The sequence below is a fragment of the Cryptotermes secundus genome, unplaced genomic scaffold, assembly GCF_002891405.2.
Source record: "Cryptotermes secundus unplaced genomic scaffold, Csec_1.0 scaffold79, whole genome shotgun sequence".
NCBI classification, from domain to species: domain Eukaryota; kingdom Metazoa; phylum Arthropoda; class Insecta; order Blattodea; family Kalotermitidae; genus Cryptotermes; species Cryptotermes secundus.
In genome coordinates this window covers 1,936,105-1,955,718 of record NW_019741974.1, presented here as the reverse complement: position 1 = coordinate 1,955,718, position 19,614 = coordinate 1,936,105, and the positions used below count along the sequence as shown (strand labels likewise).

Below are 19,614 nucleotides of genomic sequence, written 5' to 3'. Positions count from 1 at the left end.
TTAGCTATGGAATCAACTGATCAATATGGTTTTTCCAGTTAAAATGATTATTCGCAAGCCAAAGAATTTTGTGTTTACTCCCTCTTCTATATATTTATTATTATATCCTATGTTACCGGATATTGTGGCGAGTTTCTTGTTATAAATTATATTAAATTTGTTTTTTCTAGGTTCAGGGACAAGTTGTTTGCAGAAAACCATTTACTCATACGTGACAGAACCTTGCTTGATAACGTGCAAAAATCATCTAAATTTTTACCAGAAATTGTAACACTAGTATCATCTGCAAATACTATAGGCACTGATGAGGTCCTTAGCGTAGGAGGGAGGTCGTTTATAGAAATTATGAGAAGCAAAGGCCCCAAAATTGACCCCTGTGAAACTCCATGTTTTATTATTCCCCAGTCTGAGTAGGTACTTTGGACTGAATTTGATGATTTTATTTCAATCTTATGTTTTCTGTCTGTTAGGTAGGATCTGAACGAACTTAACGTTGCTCCTTGAATGCCAAAAAAATGTAATTTATTTAATAAAATTTCATGATTTACACGGTCAAAAGCCTTTGCCAAGTCATAGAATATTCCACCAACATGCATTTTTTGATTAATAGATTTCAACACACTGACTGTTAACTTAAAGGCTGCATTTTCAATGGAAATTCCTTTCCTATAGCCTTACTGTACTGGGACTAGTATACTGTTAATCTGAAAATAATTGGTTTTTATTGCTAGTAGGGTGGGACTAAGTCCCTTGTACTGCGGCCACTTCTGGCCTATTGTACCAGCCCCAGATGATAGCTGAGGGTGATTGTGGAGCAATTGGTGGAATGAAGATTGGCAGGGGAAACCAAAGTACTCTGAGAAAACCTGCCCCAGCGCCACTTTGTCCACCACAAATCCCACTTGACCAGACCCGGGATCGAACCCAGGCCTCCATGGCGGGAAGCCAGAGACTAACCGCTTGAGCTATGGTGTGGCCTCAAATAATGGCTTAACCTATTGTGCATAATTTTCTCAAGTACTTTAGAGAAAGTAGTTAGCAGTGAAATGGATATATGAAGTGCAGTATACTATACACAGGAGATAGTATCTGATTTACTATTGGCACATGTTATTCATGGGACATAGTGTTAAAAACCTGCCTTGATGTATCATTCAATAACACATAGAACTGGAAAGGAATATGGGAGGGAGCAGAAGTAGAATGAGACCTTACAATAAACAATGAGAATGTCTGTTAAATTCTCAATGTGTACCTGTGAAATACCACTTTAATTCTGAAACATAAAAGGCACATTTTTTCCCCCAACTATACATTTGCCAATATTCCAAAATGTATGTAAGTGTAGCTTAGATCCTAAGAGTAAATGAATGTTATGAATGAAGTATCTTAACTGTAACTTATAAATATAACAAAAGTAGAGTCTGAAATTTTGGTCTGAATGATGGATGATTCGAGCACCACTGTGATAGTTCATCTGAGTGTTGGAAGGACGAATTAATGTGTCAAGTCTGGGATGAAGAGACATACCAACCAGTTAAAAATTACAAAGGTAGCTTAAGGGCAATGAATCCTTTGTTTATAAAGACCATTTACTTTCAGTGTAATGAAAATGGGATTTTATAGCTCTCTGTATATATTGGATAGGGTAATTTACTGCAATATAGACCAATAACAAATTAATGGAAGGGCTTTAAGTTAAAAAAGGCATAACAATTTTAAAAGGAAGAAATATAACATAAAATACTAAATGATGTAGTAGCATAAAGAACATTAAATAGGCGAACGGTCATTATCTAACAAATTTATATGCAACCAGAAGTTCTATGTGTTATGTTGTATTATCACCATGCCACAAGGTATAAAAGTGACCTTCAAGCTTCACCTTTCTTCCACGGCAACATTCTATGCTGTTTTCAGCAAGATCAGTGCACACACACTGCCTTACATATCATAGTTTTTATTTTCCAAATTTGCACAATGGGTTCCATTGTCCAAACACATTCAGCATATTATGCCAACTGAAACCCTACCATCTTTTGTGCCATCTCTCACTCAAGAGATGCAAAAGTTTCAGAAGACAACATTTTTAAGTCATCTGATTTTAAAGTACATTGAACTGCATCTTGCTCCACAGCTGTTAGATTGGGAGACTGAACCTATAAAAACATAAAGCTATACTGTCTGCTTGTCCAGACAGGAATCTGAAATGGACAAGACTGAACTATGGTACCACAGACCACACCTATAATATAATAATTGAGTTTTCTATTCAAAACACAATGTTTTGGAGGGTGGTCTTCCATCTTCAGAATCGACAGCAGTAGTCCCTGTCTCTGGACCTTTGAACATGTCGATTCAGATGGCTAAGACTTCCTATCATGACCTTTCTTATGAAATGCAAGGTTCAAGATACTGTTCCCAAAGTTCTTATTCCCACCTAGAATATCTGAAAAACTAGGTGTAGCTGTGTTCACATAATATCAATTCACAAAGGTACAACAAGACTTTCTGTTGTGATTTGTAATTGGCTTATTAAATTACATATAACCAGTCTTCTAGAGCAATTAGATTCTGAAATTCAGCAACTTAAAATAGCACTGCTTGAAAATCCACATGTGCACCAACCCTCTAAGATGAAAATCACCTTCTGTTGGCAATGCTCAGTTCACCATGGCTGGCTCTCAATATGCAATCGTTAACTCTTGGATATCTCCAAATATGTATACAAAATGACCTCACACACTACATCCAAGCATTTCAGCAGTAAAGGCTCCACAAGCATCTTGCAAGTTTTTTGAAACTGTCTTGGAGCTGCACATATTTCTTTTGTGTGACTTCAGCAGAAAACAGTTTTATGCATTCCATCTGGTGGTCTTACAGGCCCTCCTTACCTATCCTCTCTCCTGACCAGTCACTCAACAGTTCCTTGTNATACTATTAGCTGGCAGACTCACTCACTCATTCATTCATTCATTCATTCATTGTTGGAGAAGGTGGGTTTCCCCAAGCACCAGTTATTGGACCACTGGGCATCCCCCTTTAATTTCTACTGTCTCCATACTTTACCGGTACTGGTGCCTGTTATCAGCCCCTTTCTGCCAGCGAGGTCGGCCCTCTACTGGCAGTGGTATCTGTAATTAGTCCCTTTCTGTCAGCTATGTCGGTCCTCATCTGGCAGTGGTACCTAATACTTTCCCCATCTACCGGAAGCATTGGAAACTACTTGGGCGGGAAAATTTGCCTAATTTAGCTCAGAGGTCTCCCAGAGACATGAGATTCTTTTACGTGCCATAAATTTATGACACGGGACCCACGGCTTAAAGTCCCTCCCGGAGGACTTGTTCCCTGAAAATTCCTTAAAAATTCCACGACCTCCGCCTGGTTTGAACCTGCATACCTTGAGTCATGAGGTGGGAACGTTACGCCTAGACTACGGAGGCCGCTTGGCAGACTCATTAGTATTATACATTTCATATTCAATCAAAGTTTTCTATTGACCATAAATGCATATTACGCTAATTAAATTTGCATTGGTGTTTTTTAATATTCTTTCTTGGCCTGGAATATACTGCCATCAGTAACTATTTTCTGTCTATAAAGCAAGGTTTTCAAAATCTTTCCTTTAAGTTTCATGTACTCAAATTGGTCAAGTGCTATGGAAGAAACTTGGAATTTTCTACATTATGCCTTCTGTTTGGACCAATTGTTTGCAGCAATATCTGCAATCAAATATATCAATTTATTCATCTGTTCTACCATGACTTTTTGATATCATCATTCTGTCTTATTCTCAATTCTTCAAAATAACTTTGCTTTTGGGAGCCCTACATTAACACTGCTATCCTCAAATGTCTAATTCTTTAAAGTAACCTTGCTTTCAGAATCCCTTTGTTAACACTTCCAATTTCAGTCTCCAAACACCCCATATACAGAAAACATGCAACATACTTATAATCAGCAAGTAATGAGATAAAATTATTGCTGCATGTTGCAATCTGAAATAGTGGATATGTCTGTGAAATACTAGAGTGCTTCTGAGGGAAGCCTCAAGAAGCACAATCTATGCAACTACAAAATCTAAACTGAAATAGCTGTCAGTGTTATAACCCATACAGAGGATGTTCAGAAATTTCTAACAAACATATTGTGATGTATTTGTGCTATGCAGGGCACCCCCTCCCCCGCCAGCAGTGACGTAACAGTGTTGCCGCAGCTACGGTAACAGGCCAGTCAACACTCCGCCCCCCTCCCCCGCGGTGACGTAACAGCACTTCCCACTGTCACATAACAGGGGGCACCGCTGTAACACGAGGCAACAGCAAACGGTATAAAAAGCCGGCTGAGAAGTTATATAGAGTGTGTGATCAGGAGTGACACAGTGCGGATCGTGAAGTCGCCGAGTGCATCAGAGAGTTAAAATGTACCAGCCATGGGAGACAGTTGAATGCTTTTGCCGAGATGTAGTTGAACAGCAATTGAGATAGGGAATTGTATAGGATTAAGATTGTACAAGTATAAGTGTGGAGTGAATGTGCAATAAATTCGCTAGATCCAAGAAGGCGTGACAATATGGTTCAGCATTTGGAATTGAACTTTGTCATGTTAAACAGAAGGCTGTCATACTATGGCAGTGATAGGGTACATTAGGTAACAGCTAAAAAATAAGTTATGTTAAAATATATGTTTACACAACTTTCATCTGGGGCAAACTGGTAAGTTCTACCAGTATTTGATGAATTTCAAGCTTAATGTGAATATGTTAACATACCATATTTGTATATACTTTTGTATGCAAAATCTGGGATACCAAAGAATTAACTGATATATGAAAAATACACATATCTAAACAATGTATTACAAGCCTTGAAAAGTCAGTACAATAGCAGGTGACATAGTTGCTTTCATGACACTATTAAATTTATATACCAAAAATAAATATTTTGTGTTGATAACCTGAATAACACAGAAACTAATATAATCCTCATAGAAAATTCAATGGAATATCACTTCATTTGTTTTCATTTACATATCAAATAGAGTTTAAACGTATCATTAAGTTTAAAATGCCATCAGAGAGGCAAGACTGCAGTAACGCATAATATTATAAAATGAATTTCTTTTATATCTTCATCCACTAACCCATTTCTTCCTTTGTTTTCTCCTGGAGTCCTTCCTCATCTCTTTTACTTGTCTGTCTTAACATCACTCCTCTCCCTTTTTCTTCCTCCCTCTCCTTTACATTTTCACTTTATGTATACATCATATAAAGCATTTATAATTATGGAAGTAGTGAAAGTATATACATATGGTATTGAATGATGCATCAAGACCAATGATAAACACTACCAATCACAATGACATTAATTACATCCTCTGTTAAGTGGAAAATGTAAGATCACATTTTCCTTGAGTTCTGCATCCTCCATGAGCACAAATATATATCAAATAACCTTCAGGCATAACATTTTCACCAACCTTGACCATTGGTATACCAAAAGTTGACTTACACTGCTCAGATTTCTGGTCAACTTAATACTTCTGCTAGAAGCTGTAACGGAACTGTAGCTACAACTGACATTCTCATTCAAATTGGACACAAGGAGGATGTAATTAGGACTTTCCACAAAAGGTGACAGAAGCAAAAATATCTTTCTTTCAAGTGCATGTTCATCTTATGGTCACGCCATGCTTATCTACCAATGTATTGTTACATCTGAAGCCTCTGCATTCATATCTTCTTTCATATCTGTCACTTCCCAATTCTTCTTTCAGATTTAGAATAAAACCTGAATTGGGACACATATTTCTAGTACTACTGAGCACAGGTGTATTTCGAATATATTAGCAAATTGGGAATATCACTTTGCCTAAAGACCTGAATTTAGTTTTATGTTTCAAGTTAAACATTATTTTACACTGTCTAGAGGATTTTTGTTATCAATTACTTTTTTAAAGATTTAATTAAATTAAGTTGAGCACGTTGAATGTCTGTCTTCATACCTTATGAAACTGTGCACCTATATTGTCATCCACATTATCTGATTCCTCGTCCTTTACTTATTGCATGTCAATGGAGTGGGTTATGCTGTTAGTACAAGGGAGAGTAAGTAAATATGCCACAGATGGAAGTAAAACAACTGTAATGGATGTAACAGGCTTTCTATGTGTATCACCAGGTAGCAGCACAGTCCACCTTCATGACAGTCTAGGCAATGGATGGGCATGCACAACTTCAGAGGCTGGTATCAGTAGTCAAAATGATGACCATGCTTGAGAGTATCCTACCGAAGAGCAGAATTCCGTTCTGCGATTTTTGTGGGCAACAGGACTTAATGCAAAGGATATTTATATTCAACAATCTTTCAATAAGCTTGCAATAACAACTTAACTCTTAGCTGCCCTTCTTCTTTTCTGGAGGGTTAATGACACTGCGTCTAGATTATACAGTGTTGGATGTCAAAAAAGAATGAGGAATTCAAGAGGATCTGGAAGCATGTGTTTGTGTCCTAACTGAGGTACTATCTTGGCATTTATTTGGAGGAACTGAGAAAACCATGAAAAACCTTGATTCTAACAGAAGGTCTTCTGACTGAGATTTGAACCGACCATCTCCCAATTACAAATCTAGAGTGTTACCTCTAGATCAACATGTTTGCTGATGAACAATATTTTAAGTTTTAATGAAGATGAACCTGACATATGAAATGCTGTGAATGGTATACTGTATGTGACTGACTCAGAATTCCTCAGAGAGACAAATCTAAATTTATAATCAATGCAAGAGGAAATTCCCACAAATGTGTGTACTGGAGTGATAATAACTTATAATAGGTGATACAATTGCGGCTTAATGTTCGAGGGGAATTAAACTGGGCCATCATATGCCAAGAAGGTCTAATCAGATGGTACTATAACAATGTTGTTTCTGTAAACTACAGCCATCCCTAAACTTGAACAAGGTCACAATTTAAGCAAAGTAATTTTGGAGCAGAAAGGAGCTCTGCCCCATTACGGTAACAATGTTCACTCACTTCTCCAAGGGAACCTCTCACAACCAATAAGAGATGTACTATGAAAGTCTCCAGTCTCCTGACATTATGTCTTATGATTATTCTCCATGCAGGTTCCATAAAGACAGAACAAACACAATAGACCCTGCAATGTCCACCAAATGTAGGATCTGATTAGGTAAGATAAAACTAACCCTGCAACAGGCCGTGGAGACTGCCACATTTTCTAGACAACTGGCTCATAGATGGTAGTGAGGTTGTAAACCTCATGAGCTGGTCACCATTTATCCCCCAGGAAGATTCCTAGTATTCAGCCTGAGTCGACTCCTGGGTTATAGTGTGGATGGAAGGATTAGGTCAACAGACAAGTCCCATGTCCTCATCAGGAATCGAACCTGCAACCTTCTGACATGTAGCATAGCGCCTCAACCAACTATGCTACTGTATCCCCCTGATTTTTACAGCCAGACTACATAACCCACAAAATTACTAAACTACTGTCGCAAACCTTCAGATCCACAAGTTCAGAGCTAATAGATACTGAGTCTTGACAGCATATAATACATATGGAAAGTCTTCACTTCTACATAAGCAAGCGCCACATTATAGAGCCTGAAATGTTTGAGGCCCATCAGTTTCTCTGTACAAACAAGTTATTGTTTTTAAATGAATTCAAGATGAGAGCACATGTAATGCAGCAAACATGCAGCCATGCAGCACAATGATAATGCCATCAACTTACTGGAAGACTGCTTTCATCTCTTTGTTGTGCGCTGTCAACAAGCAGAACCTGAGGTTCAGTCTTGATCCGTTTATGTTCCGGTGGTTTTCCTGTATCATTTGTAGATTCAGTACTTGCATTGTTTTCTGTAGAATTGCTGTCTTCCCCTACTGTTACTTCTTGTGACAATGATTCATCTACATCCTACATAATAAAGATAATCTTCAGGCACAGCTGGATGCATTTAACAACAGGAAGGGCACAAGTTTTTATTCTGTCATCCCTGAAATTTTTTGGATGATGTGATAGTACTGTAATGAGGATCTGTGAATTCTACTAGAACTTAGTTTCTCTTCACTTATTAGTCCTATCCCCAAAATTAAATCTATGGCCCTGATTTGAAAATATATTATAACACACAGAAAACCAAGAAGCCTCCAACTTATAAAGATTAAAAACTCTAGCTCACCAGGACATGAGGAGGAAAGAGACTGCAAAGAGAGAAGTATTCTCCAAAGAGGATTAGATGCAGACTTTGTTAAAAGCAGATATATGTTGTAGAGAGAGCGGGACATTATACAGTTTTTAAATGGAATTCCTGATTTAAACTCATGACCAAGGAAGAGGCATGAAACTACAATAGGCTGTAGATATACCTCTTCATAAGAAAGAATTACTTCTCAAAACTGTCTCCAAATAGAAGTTCAGAATATGCCCAACAAACAACATATTTACCATAGCTAAGGCAAAGTACACTAACAAAATCTATATATAACAGATTTTAGAGCATACACTTTTTTTTTTACTTTTTATAAAAGTTATTTTCATGCAACATTCTCAAAGCAATGTTCAAGATTTACAATTCCATTTATTTTTGCTTTACTTAAAATGTTATGGCTGCATTGGATACATGCAAAGATGAGATGGGCAGGGCATGTAGCATGAATGGGGGAGAAGAGGAATGCATAAAGGATAGTTTGGAAAGCCAGAAGGAAAGAGGCCACTGGGAAGACCAAGACATAAGTAGGTGAACAATATTAAAATGAACCTTAGAGAGATAGGATGGTATGGTGCATTACATTGATCTGGCTCAGGATAGGGACCAATGGAGGGCTCTTGTGAACACGGTAATGAAACGTTGGGTTCCATAAAATGCTGAGAAGTTCTTGAGTGGCTACACAATTGGCAGCTTCTCAAGAAGGGCTCAGCTCCATGAGTGAGAGTGTGTGACTGGATATATGATACCAGATAACACAAACTGCAACATACCGTATTTACGCATGTATAGGCTGCGTGCGTGTATAGGCCGCAGCACAATTTTCAGACAGAAATTATAGAAAAAATAATTTTCTTGGAATATTATTTCAGGAGTAGAACACCCTGTATTACTAATTATGATTATAATTTTTTTTAAATGAAGTGTGATTTCGAATATAAGCTGCACCCCAGTTTTCCTCTTGAATTTTTGGCAAAAAATGTGCAGCCTATACATGCGTAAATACGGTAAGTTACTGCTTGAGTAAATAATGGTAGGGAAAAACATGACTTATTATTATACACTGTCACGGTACTACCAAACTGTTTTTATCCTACATGTCTTCCCTTCATAATCTTAAATGAAATACTTTTCTTCAAAAAAGGCAGAGCAGTCCTAAATGCAAGTATACTGCATAAACTTTACATGCCTAATATAGTTAAATATAATCTATGGCTTTGGTATAAAAAATTCAGTAATGCTTGCATGGTTGCATCCAGTATGTACTAAGGTCAACCCAATAACTTTCTGAGGAACTTTGTCATGTATGTACATCACATATACAGTAGTAAAATTGAGCAACGCCAATCCTCCACTTCCTGTGGTTATTTACATGTCATGTAAGACTCCCATATTTTCTAAATAATCAGATCACAGATGGTGACGCCCTCTACCCCCAGGAACATTCCTGATAGTCATTTCTGTTAAGAGAATGAGTCGACCCATGGGCCATAGTCCAGTCAGATGGATTAGGTCAAATGAAAAATCCAATGACTTCACCAGGAATCGAACACATGACCTTTTCTAGGTTATTTAATTGCTGTGTAACATGTGCAGAGGTTTAGCATCAACTAAGATGGAAAGCTAGTGAAAAGGATATGGTAGAAAGTAGTCATGTGTATTTCAAGTTACTTTCCTGGAAGAACAAAGGAACTGATAAAAAACCTCACATAATACAGTCAGTTCCCAGCAGATTCGAATACCTTCTGAATGCAATGAATCAACCAGTGCCATGGTGAAAAAAACAGCAGTGACATAAACACATACTTACAGTAACTAATACAATATGAATAGAGATATGAAATTCATGTCTGCTCAGTATTTCTCTGACTGAAAGTAATGTATTTTAACAGAAAATTAATTATGGCACACTGATGGGATTGACATCAAAATAGCTTGTAACAGGTAAAATGAAAAAGTATATCCATTAAAGCTTAATACTAAACCAGAAGGAAATAGGAGAGTGGGAAGACCAAGGTTAAGATGGGAAGAATGTGTGTGGCAGGACATAAGAATTTTGGGTGTAAAGAACTGGAGGAATGTAACATTGAATAGAGAAGAATGGCGAGCAATCCTGAGGAAGGCTAGGGCTCACAAAGGGCTGTCATGCCAGTGATGAGGATGATGATGATATCTATTAAAGAAGCCCTGATCAGTTTTAAGAGTACCTCATAAAGTTAGAACTTCAATGCCTGGTATGCAAAAATGACAGTAAGAGCACAAACAAAATAAAAAGAACTGAATCAGAAAAGTTTAGCTGTCAATCATAATTCATTTATTCAACAAATTCCCTTTTCTTACTGAACCTGACAGTTCAACATCATCATGAAAAACGATCAATACTCAAATTTTAGCCATTTCAGGCTCACTCAAATCCCATCTATATCTCAGTCTTCATAGTGGTCTCTCTCCACAAGGTTTCTCAATAGAAACTGTGCATGTACTTTATTTCTCCAAAATGCGACACACGACCCACCTACTAAAATGAACCTACCTGATTTAATCACCTTAACACCACAAAGTGGGGGAGTGGGGGTGTAGTGGGATTTCAATGTATAACACTCAAATGTCAATAAACTAAAATGATATGCAATCATCTTAGGGTTTCCAACAAATCACTGACCTGCGGTGGAAGAGACCAGTACTCCTCCAATCAAGTCTGTGGAGTTTCAGAATGCTAGCAAAGTTAACCAAAACAAACTCATATACACATTATAAATAAAACATTCTTAGATTGCAGTAAATGCTTTCCATTCTTTCACACATATTTCGTGCATCTTCATAAAATGTTTACATTCACGTTTCAATTCTTCTTTTGTCCAGTACTGACCCTCACTGCCCGTGAAGCTGACCACTCACCTCCAGCTGGTGCCAAGGTCAAGAAAATGTGGATCTATACATCCACTATCCCATACATCTTCATGGTGTAGTGCTTAATTAGTTAAGCACAGGGGCAACTTCACCTTACTGACCCTGGCTATCTTAATTTCTTTACAATTTTATGAACAGTTTTTCTCCATGGAACTGAAATTTATGCCGACATCTTCTTTTTACTGTCCTTATACAATCCATTTTCAGATACGCAGTGTACATGAACACTCATTCATATATACAAGGTTATTCAAAAAGAATGAACCGATTTTATTAGGCAATATTTTATTGAAGGAAAGTAATACAAAACTCCAGCTAAGTCACAAGTATTCTACTCACAATCAACTTTTATTTCCTGTCTTACAAGTGTTCAATGTGGCCACCACCTGCAGCACGAGCAACATCAATGAGATAAGAGAATTACTCCCAGGCGCGTATCAGCATATCACGATGCACTGAGTTAATCACTGTTGTTATTCGATGTTTAAGGTCATCGAGGTTAGTGGGTAGTGGTGGAACATAAACGTGATCTTTTACATATCCTCACAAGAAGAAATCACACATGGTGAGGTCTGGGGATCTCACAGGCCAAGCACAAAGAGCAAGGTCTTGGGCCCCCTTCCGACCAATCCATCGCTGGGCCACTTTTTCATTTAAAAAAGCTCGGACCATCAGGTGCCAATGGGGCGGCGCTCCATCTTGTTGAAAAATGAAGTCATGCGAATCTGCTTGCAGTGAAGTGAAGAGCCAGTTTTGGAGCATATCGAGATAGGTTTGTCCTGTAACAGTGTTTCCTTCAAAGAAAAAGGCACCATAAACCTTGTCCTGAGACATAGCACAGAAGACGTTCACCTTAGGGTAATCTCTTTCGTGCTCAACTGTTTCATGTGGGTGTGCTGTTCCCCAAATACACACATTGTGACAATTGACTGTACCGCTCAAGTGAAAAGTCGCTTCATTACTAAAAATTAAACGTGAAATGAAGGTTTCGTCTTCCATCATCTCCAGCATCAAATCGCAAAATTCCATCCGCTTCCTTTAGTTGTCACTGGTAAGTGCCTGAAAGAGCTGCAGTCTGTATGGTTTCAAATGTAGACGTACTGTTAGCACACGCCAGACAGTGGACTGAGGGATCGCAAGCTCACGGCTAGCTCGATTTGTTGACTTCCGTGGGCTCCTCTCAAACGCAGCACGGATTCTCGCCACTTGTTCCTCCGAAACTCGTGGTCGTCCTGGACTTTTTCCTTTACACAGACACCCACTCTCTTGAAACTGTCGAAACCACCGTCAAATGTTCTTAGAACAGGGCGGATTAGTGCCGAATCGCCTTTGAAAAGCACGCTGCACCGTGACAACCAAATTTGTTTTCGTGAACTTGAGAACACAACGCCTTTTGTTCAGACTCATCATTCTGAGGGTAAATGAACAACTGAACGCTGCCGGAAGAACGACGTGACTTCAGCGCCCCTGTGGCAGCCACTCACAACTTGGATAACTCCTCTTTCAAATAGTCATTAACTCATTCCATGACAATGCTCGAGAACTGAAGCAATGCGTCATGAAATCGGTTCATTCTTTTTGAATAACCCTGTATATATACACACTGAAGTGCCAAAAATCATGGGATAGGTACCTAGTATCGTGTACGACCCCCTCTGGCCCGGCGAAATGCAGCAACTCATCATGGCATCGATTCCACAAGTGGATGGAAGACCTCTGGAGAGATGTTGAGCCATGCCGTCTGGATAGCCGCCCACAGCTCCCTGGTATTTGTAGGTGCAGAATTTTGGGTGCAAATGGACCTCTCCTCCACATTCCATAAATGCTCAATTGGGTTCATGTTGGGTGAACGTGGTGGCCACACCATTCGTTGGAACTCTCCAGAATGCTCCTCAAACCAATTCTGGACAACTCCGGCCCGATGACACGGTGCATTGTCCTGCTGGAATATCCAATCCTTGTGGGAGTACATGAAGTCCATGAAGGGCTGAAAATGGTCAGCAAGCAGTGTAATGTAGTGGTCACCAGTCGATGATGTGTTTAGGTGGACGAGCGGACCCAACTCATGCCACATGAACACACCCCACACCAGTATGGAACCACCACCAGCCTGCACGGTGTCTTGTTGACAACTGGGGTCCATGGCCTCATGGGCTGTGCCACACCCAAACCCTACCATCCATCGAAACAACTGGTACCGTGACTTATCGGACCACGCCACATGTTGCCAATCCTCCAGGGTCCAATTTGCGATGTCACAAGCCCAGGTGAGGCGCTGTGTCCGGTGTCTTGGTGTTAACAGAGGCACCCTGGCCAGTCTTCTGCTCCCATATCCCATGGAAGCTAAAGAACGCTGCGCTGACCTGCTGGATATGCGTCTGGTACCTCCTGCACCGAATGTGGATGTGATTTCAGCCAGTGTCGCTTGTCTGTTACCACAGACAATTCTAGCTAGATGCCGCTGGTCACGATCATTAAGCACCCGTGGTCGACCACTGCGCTGTCCACAGTGGGTGGAAATGCCTTCCACAAAGTATTCCTGGTACACACATGACACCGAGGATCGAGGAATGTTGAATGACTGCACAACTTCGGAAATGGAATGTCCCATCTGCCTGACACCCACTATTATGCCCCGTTCAACCTCCAATAATTCATGTTGGCTTGCCATGAGCAGATTGGCTGGTGTTCAAACTGACTCATGAGAGAACACCTCACAACTGATACTGCTCTGGGCATTCCCAAGTCATCAAGGGAGGGTGGTGCCACTTAAAAATAAATTTACATACTGCTATCCCATGACTTTTGGCACTTGAGTGTGTGTGTGTGTGTGTGTGTGTGTGTGTGTGTGTGTATATATATATATATAACTCACACATGCCATTATGACTCAGAGTATACAACTGATTGAATGACTGCTTATCACACAGGTCAAGTACAGTAAAAGAAAGTAATAGTAAAGCTATCACTGTAAGAGGCTGTTAAGGCCCATAGGGTTGTGAGACACTGGGGGTCCCACATTATCCAGACAATCGGCTCAAAGATAGTGGTAAGGTTGTCAGCCTTACGTGCCAGTCACGCTTTACTCCCCACGAAAATTATGTAATAAATTCCTGGTACTCATTTCTGTTAGAGGCTGAGTCGACCCCAGGGCCATAGTGTGGCTGAAAGGATCAGGTCAATTGAAAAGAATCCAATGACTTCATCAGGACTTGAACCCGCGACCTTCCGGCTTGTAGCATAGTGCCTCAACCAACTACACTACAGCGTGCTTCCAGTCAAGTACAGTAGCAGAGTTAAAGCAACATGGCACTTGGGGTAAGAGTTTGTTGGCACCTAACATGCAAGTTTGCTTCACAGTAGCTGTTCAGTGATTTCATTCATTCATCAGTAATCTGTCAGACGACAGGTCCACAGTCTCTTCCAAAACAGTTGCTCCACTTAATGCAATCTAGAGCTTTCTCCTTCAAATAAAAATATCCTCTTCTGTCCCCAAGGTCATCCAGCATCATTTTACGTCTTCTTCCTCGTCTTCTGGTCACTTCTATCTGCCCCTCTATCTTCACATATATGTTATCTCTGTTTTGGGAAAGAGACTATCCAGGAAAAGTGATAATGTGGTAATATTTCCATTTGCTTTCCACGTCACAGTACAACAGCTGTTCAAACCACTCTGGTCACGCCTGTTGCTATACGAACTTGAACCATCTCGAGCATAATTTGCTCTGTGCTTCAAGTCGCTGATGATGACATTGCTTCCGGCATCAGTTTTTGGTCTCTCTTCATCTGATACCTACCCTCTGACCTGTCCAGCAAGGGAGGCCCTATCGGTAGCTACACTACCACTGGTATAGCTCTCAGGGTCCTTGGCATACTCGAACCCCCTCATCACGATAAGGTGGAGACACCGAGGGGTGATTTAGATTTACTGGGTGCAAAATCAGAGAGGAGTTCTATCTTTTTGAGAAATAATACCATGTAGCCCCACTGAAAGTCAAGAGACATTTCAGGGGAACATGTCACCTACACCTTCAGGGCTGAAGAATAAGCCAACAAAGGAACCAACATGAAACAAGCAGTAATCTGGTTTCTTGCTTGGCTTACTCTTCAACTGTGAAGATGGAGGTGCCATTTCTTCCAAAATGTTGGTTCACTTTCAACGAACCACATGACATTACATCCTACAAGATACAGTTCTTCATAACCAGCACTGTGAGTACCTCAAATTCTACGCAAATAAAGAGAAATTACAATGTGTGCAGGCTCTGTTTTGTTGACCAAGCTAAAAGTCCAAATATCAATGGCACAGGTTGGTAAGAGGACTGTCTGTCTCTGCTACCTGAGCAGATTAATGATCTATGGGAGCGCTAAGATAACATTGTACTAAGGTGCACTGCTGGTAGTTCTCGCTACTTAAGTGTTACATCACCTCTCTTATGTCCAAATGTCCGTTCAGTATTTTGTTTCTGTATCTTCAAGCTTTGGTCCTTCCTCACAACTGAGAGATCACCAATGCTCCAGAATAAGTTTAAAAAAGTTCCTACACAGTACAGTGCAGGGACCCCAGACCACCACAATATTGGTACCACTTACAAATATTAAGAACAATAAGAAAGACTGAAGTATAACACTACAATATTGTTTTACTAACCTGCTGTAATAAAAGACAGTCACTTTATGACAGTTATGATGTCATAAATATACTATTACTGTTTCATTTTACAGTTATTTCTTCTTATTTTTTTGTATTGCAAGAGCCCTACAGTATCTAATTATGAATAATTTAGTAAGAAAATCCAAAGAAAAGCGATAAAGACAGTAATAAAACTAAAGCTAAATCTAACAAGCTTCACAGTGGACTCCGGGACAGATCTCTTTAGAATGCATGAAAGCACTATATTTGCCCACATTTTATATTTTGCATTACATCACCTTTGACCTTTGGGAAGATATCACCTCATGTATAGGCACAACCCTGTTTGTGAGGCCTCGGATATGTAGAGTCTCTGCGGTTTTTAAGAAACCAGGCAGCGAATCATTATTCATGGTAACTTCTCCATGATACATGAACTTCACTAGAGCTTTCAACTCCTCAAATCTGACATCTTTAAGAATCACAATAGGATGTGGATGCTCACTTTCCTGAAACAACTCCTGTAGCAAAGAAAAGCATTATTAAGCTATGTTTTCATGGAGTGAAATTATTCAGAACAGTGAAATATATTTTCAGCATATCATTGTAATTCACCCATGTTGCATTCTGAATTTGAAGAATTGTCTTCAAGTGAACATTAATCTACTAGAACTACATATGAACACATATCTGATGATAAACCTAAAACTCACTATCAATGAATAATTATGAACATTGAAAAAAAAAAATAAGAACAGACTGAGAAGTAGTTATAACCTGAAAATAACTGGAACAAGCAGAGAGAATTGCTCTGTGGGCACGTAATGAACGTCCATCACATGCTAAAGTGACATCAACAAGAAGTTCCTTCTCAAGTAGAGAGCGTAAGGCCTCAGTGAGTTGTTCTTGGTAACTACTCCACCGCAGACAAAATTCTTGGTTAGCACCCATTTCAAACAAATTATTGAACCCTTGCTGCAACAAAAATACATCACTCAGAATTAGTCTTCCAATTCATGGAATTTATATGAAAAATGAAAACAGACAATGCATGCAATCTGCGAGGAAACAAGACAGACTCATAAAATTAAATGCAATGAAAGTTTTCATAATGTGATCTGAAATCACATGTCCACTTTTATTCTACATAAGTATGACAACAACTGTATCCTGTGTAACTGTTGTCTTCTGTACAATAATACTTGTTGATAGGGCTAATTCTTTATTTTGGAGAAAGGGTATATTCACATTCACGCCTACAAAAAAAATTGGGATAATGCAAACCACATCCGAAGTGTATGCCGTGAAGTATGCTTAATTTGTTCGTTTTGGTACATTCAAAGCACATAAAATGCGAGAACTAATCACAACTTTTTCATATTATTTACACCGAGTTGTTTACATTTCTATGCACACTTGCGATACACATATACCACGGATCTTACATAATTAAACCTGATGGAATATCTCGATCTACTTCCTTCTCTATCTTCTCTATAGCACCAACGGTAATTAAAAAATCACAACAAACAGACTCCACCCACCACTTGCGTTTCCTTTTCCTAACCTTACTTTCCAGAGCCACAAGAAAAGAATATATGCAAACAATGAAGTTTCGGTACTGTTAAGTTATAACTTTCGTACTTTACATGCACTAATATTGCATCTCTCCGAATATACTTCACGAGAAATTTCGCCTGTTTATGATCAGCTGACATCAAGCAGTCATTTTGGAATACAAGAACACAATGAACTATTCCTCATAGACGCTAAGTAGGACGACTTTTGTAGCATTAGCACCTACTGAAATTAAACGCTGGTGTAATCATTACAGAGTAGTAACTGGCAGAAGCCTCAGATAATTTGTATGAAAGAAAGAACTGGGAAATTTGTGAGGATAAATTGGTATGTCTATAATTCAGTTCTCGATTTCAAAGACATGATAATGTACGTATTTCGGAGATTTAGGTTTTCACGCAGATTATGAAATATCGGTCTCAATATGATGTTATGCCATTAATAGCCAATATTACCAGACTACATGGAGTCACAGCTCACAAGACAACAGTCCAGCACATTTTAATACAATATTATTCTTGTATGATTTCGGGAGACATTCTTCAGTTCTGGGCTACTCTAATTCCGTCGTTCTTCTCTGCTACGTTAACACATCTGTGCCTGCGATCGTCACAGACACGAAACTAAAATACGTACAATACAATCATGAAATTTTCTCTTTTGCAGTGCTGTAAAATGCTTGGTTCTGTATCCCGATTCCGTGTGGTATCACTGTAGAGGTGTTTTTATCGCTCTTGTCTCTTGTCTATGCTTGCTGTGGACCCGCTCTGAACACAGATACCGTGTACTAGGACGGAAGGCACGGAAAACAACAGGGTATCAACCCATGGTGTGAATGTTACCTGCGATGCTTAATGCCAGCTTCCGTACCTTTCAGCACTATTATTATGGGCACGGGTTGGGGGTGAAGGGGGACCTGTGTGCACGAAGTCTGTCTCTCCCTGGTTGCGATTTGGAAAGGCGCAATAGGAAACTATTATATGATACATATATTGCCATTATTGTTTTCGTATGCAAGTACTTTTTGTAAGAATTTGCAACCCACGGTTAATTAGTGTTTATTATTTGCCGTGTGAGGAATGGCGTGTAATCCAGAATTGTTTCGATATGTAGTGGAAACTGTGTTCAATACTTGGACTGCTCTAAGGCTTGCCGTAGAGCATGGCATGGGTGGACCTCGAGGAAAAGAAAATGCGCTGAATTTGGTGAACCAGGTTACGGATTTATTTTGTAAAACTGATATTGAAGTAGAAGAAATTGCTGATTTTCTAGTAGAGTTTATGGACACACAGTTCCAAACTATATGCGAAGACAACTCGCCAGAGGAGGTAGCAGTTGTGTTGTGGCAGTTCTATCAACACTGTAAGTCAGGAAATCAACATCTAGTCAATTTAGAATTGAGCAGACTTCCGAAATGCGATGTATGGCTATGTAAACATCATCTGGTTAGCACTCAAGAAGAAGCAATGGACCCTGTGGACATAATCTCAAATGGACATAGTAGTAACGTCACAGCAGAAGAACATGATCCAGAATGGACACAGGTTAAAACCAGACGAAGGAGAGAACGGATGGAACAGATGTAAGAGTGTTCCATCGAGCGAAAATATGTGGTTTAGTTTCACCAATTTTTAGCAGACTGTACTCAAAATTGTAATAGTGGAAAGTATGTATCTCACAAATAAATGGTGTTTGTATAACTAATTTTGTTGTATTAATGTTTGCTCATGATTGTGACTGAGCACCTGAACTTACATTTTTGTTTTGTTTTTTTTTTCCAGCATACATACTTTGAATATTTAATTTCCAGGAAAATAACTTGGGATGTAGAATCAGTGATCTGAGTCAAAAAATTCTGCATTCCTCCAGACAGGACAAAAGATGGGCATTGATGTTTCTCAAAGTTTCGTTAATTTTGTATTAATAAATTGTTATCGTCACTGATAGTATATACAAGATACAAATTTTATTTTAAAAGTTTTGCAGAGAGACATAGTGTCAAGAGGAAGTTATGGGAAGAGCTTTCAATACTTCCTGTTGAATGTTTCAACCCACATGTTAATGCTAGCAAGAGCTGTAGATGAATAACTATACAAATTTTACATTGTATTTTAGTGAGGTAATATCAAATATATGGTGTTACATTTTGTAAAGTTTTAACTAACACAAAAGTTATATTTGGTAGCAGTTTAACAGTCTATATGTGATAATGCTTCAATTTAGCGATGCTTTTCTATGAATAAGGTCACTTGTACAAGAAACC

The 19,614-nt window shown here is 39.1% G+C and overlaps 2 protein-coding genes across 10 annotated transcripts in view; one reads left to right on the top strand and one right to left on the bottom strand.

The window, feature by feature from the left end:
• Positions 1 to 18,078, bottom strand: part of LOC111872795 (sex determination protein fruitless) — a 24,791-nt gene extending 6,713 nt beyond the window's left edge. The window contains exons 1-4 of one of the 9 annotated variants that reach the window (XM_023866979.2): positions 17,988 to 18,078; positions 16,551 to 16,748; positions 16,073 to 16,294; positions 7,756 to 7,938 (exon numbers count right to left, since the gene is read on the bottom strand). In XM_023866979.2, coding sequence (XP_023722747.1) covers positions 7,756 to 7,938; positions 16,073 to 16,294; positions 16,551 to 16,724 — 579 coding nt within the window. In that variant the 5' untranslated portion in view covers positions 16,725 to 16,748; positions 17,988 to 18,078. The other 8 variants (XM_023866977.2, XM_023866983.2, XM_023866982.2 and 5 more) reach the window with 8 other exon arrangements.
• A 352-nt stretch (positions 18,079 to 18,430) lies between these two features.
• On the top strand, positions 18,431 to 18,937 carry LOC111872799. Its single transcript, XM_023866988.1, has one exon. It carries the CDS (start codon positions 18,431 to 18,433, stop codon positions 18,935 to 18,937), a length of 507 nt encoding a protein of 168 aa, XP_023722756.1.
• The last annotated feature ends 677 nt before the right edge of the window (positions 18,938 to 19,614 follow it).

Bases quoted from the DNA above. Each gene is read 5' to 3' on its own strand.
- LOC111872799 (XM_023866988.1), top strand. From the start codon at position 18,431: ATGGCGTGTAATCCAGAATTGTTTCGATATGTAGTGGAAACTGTGTTC.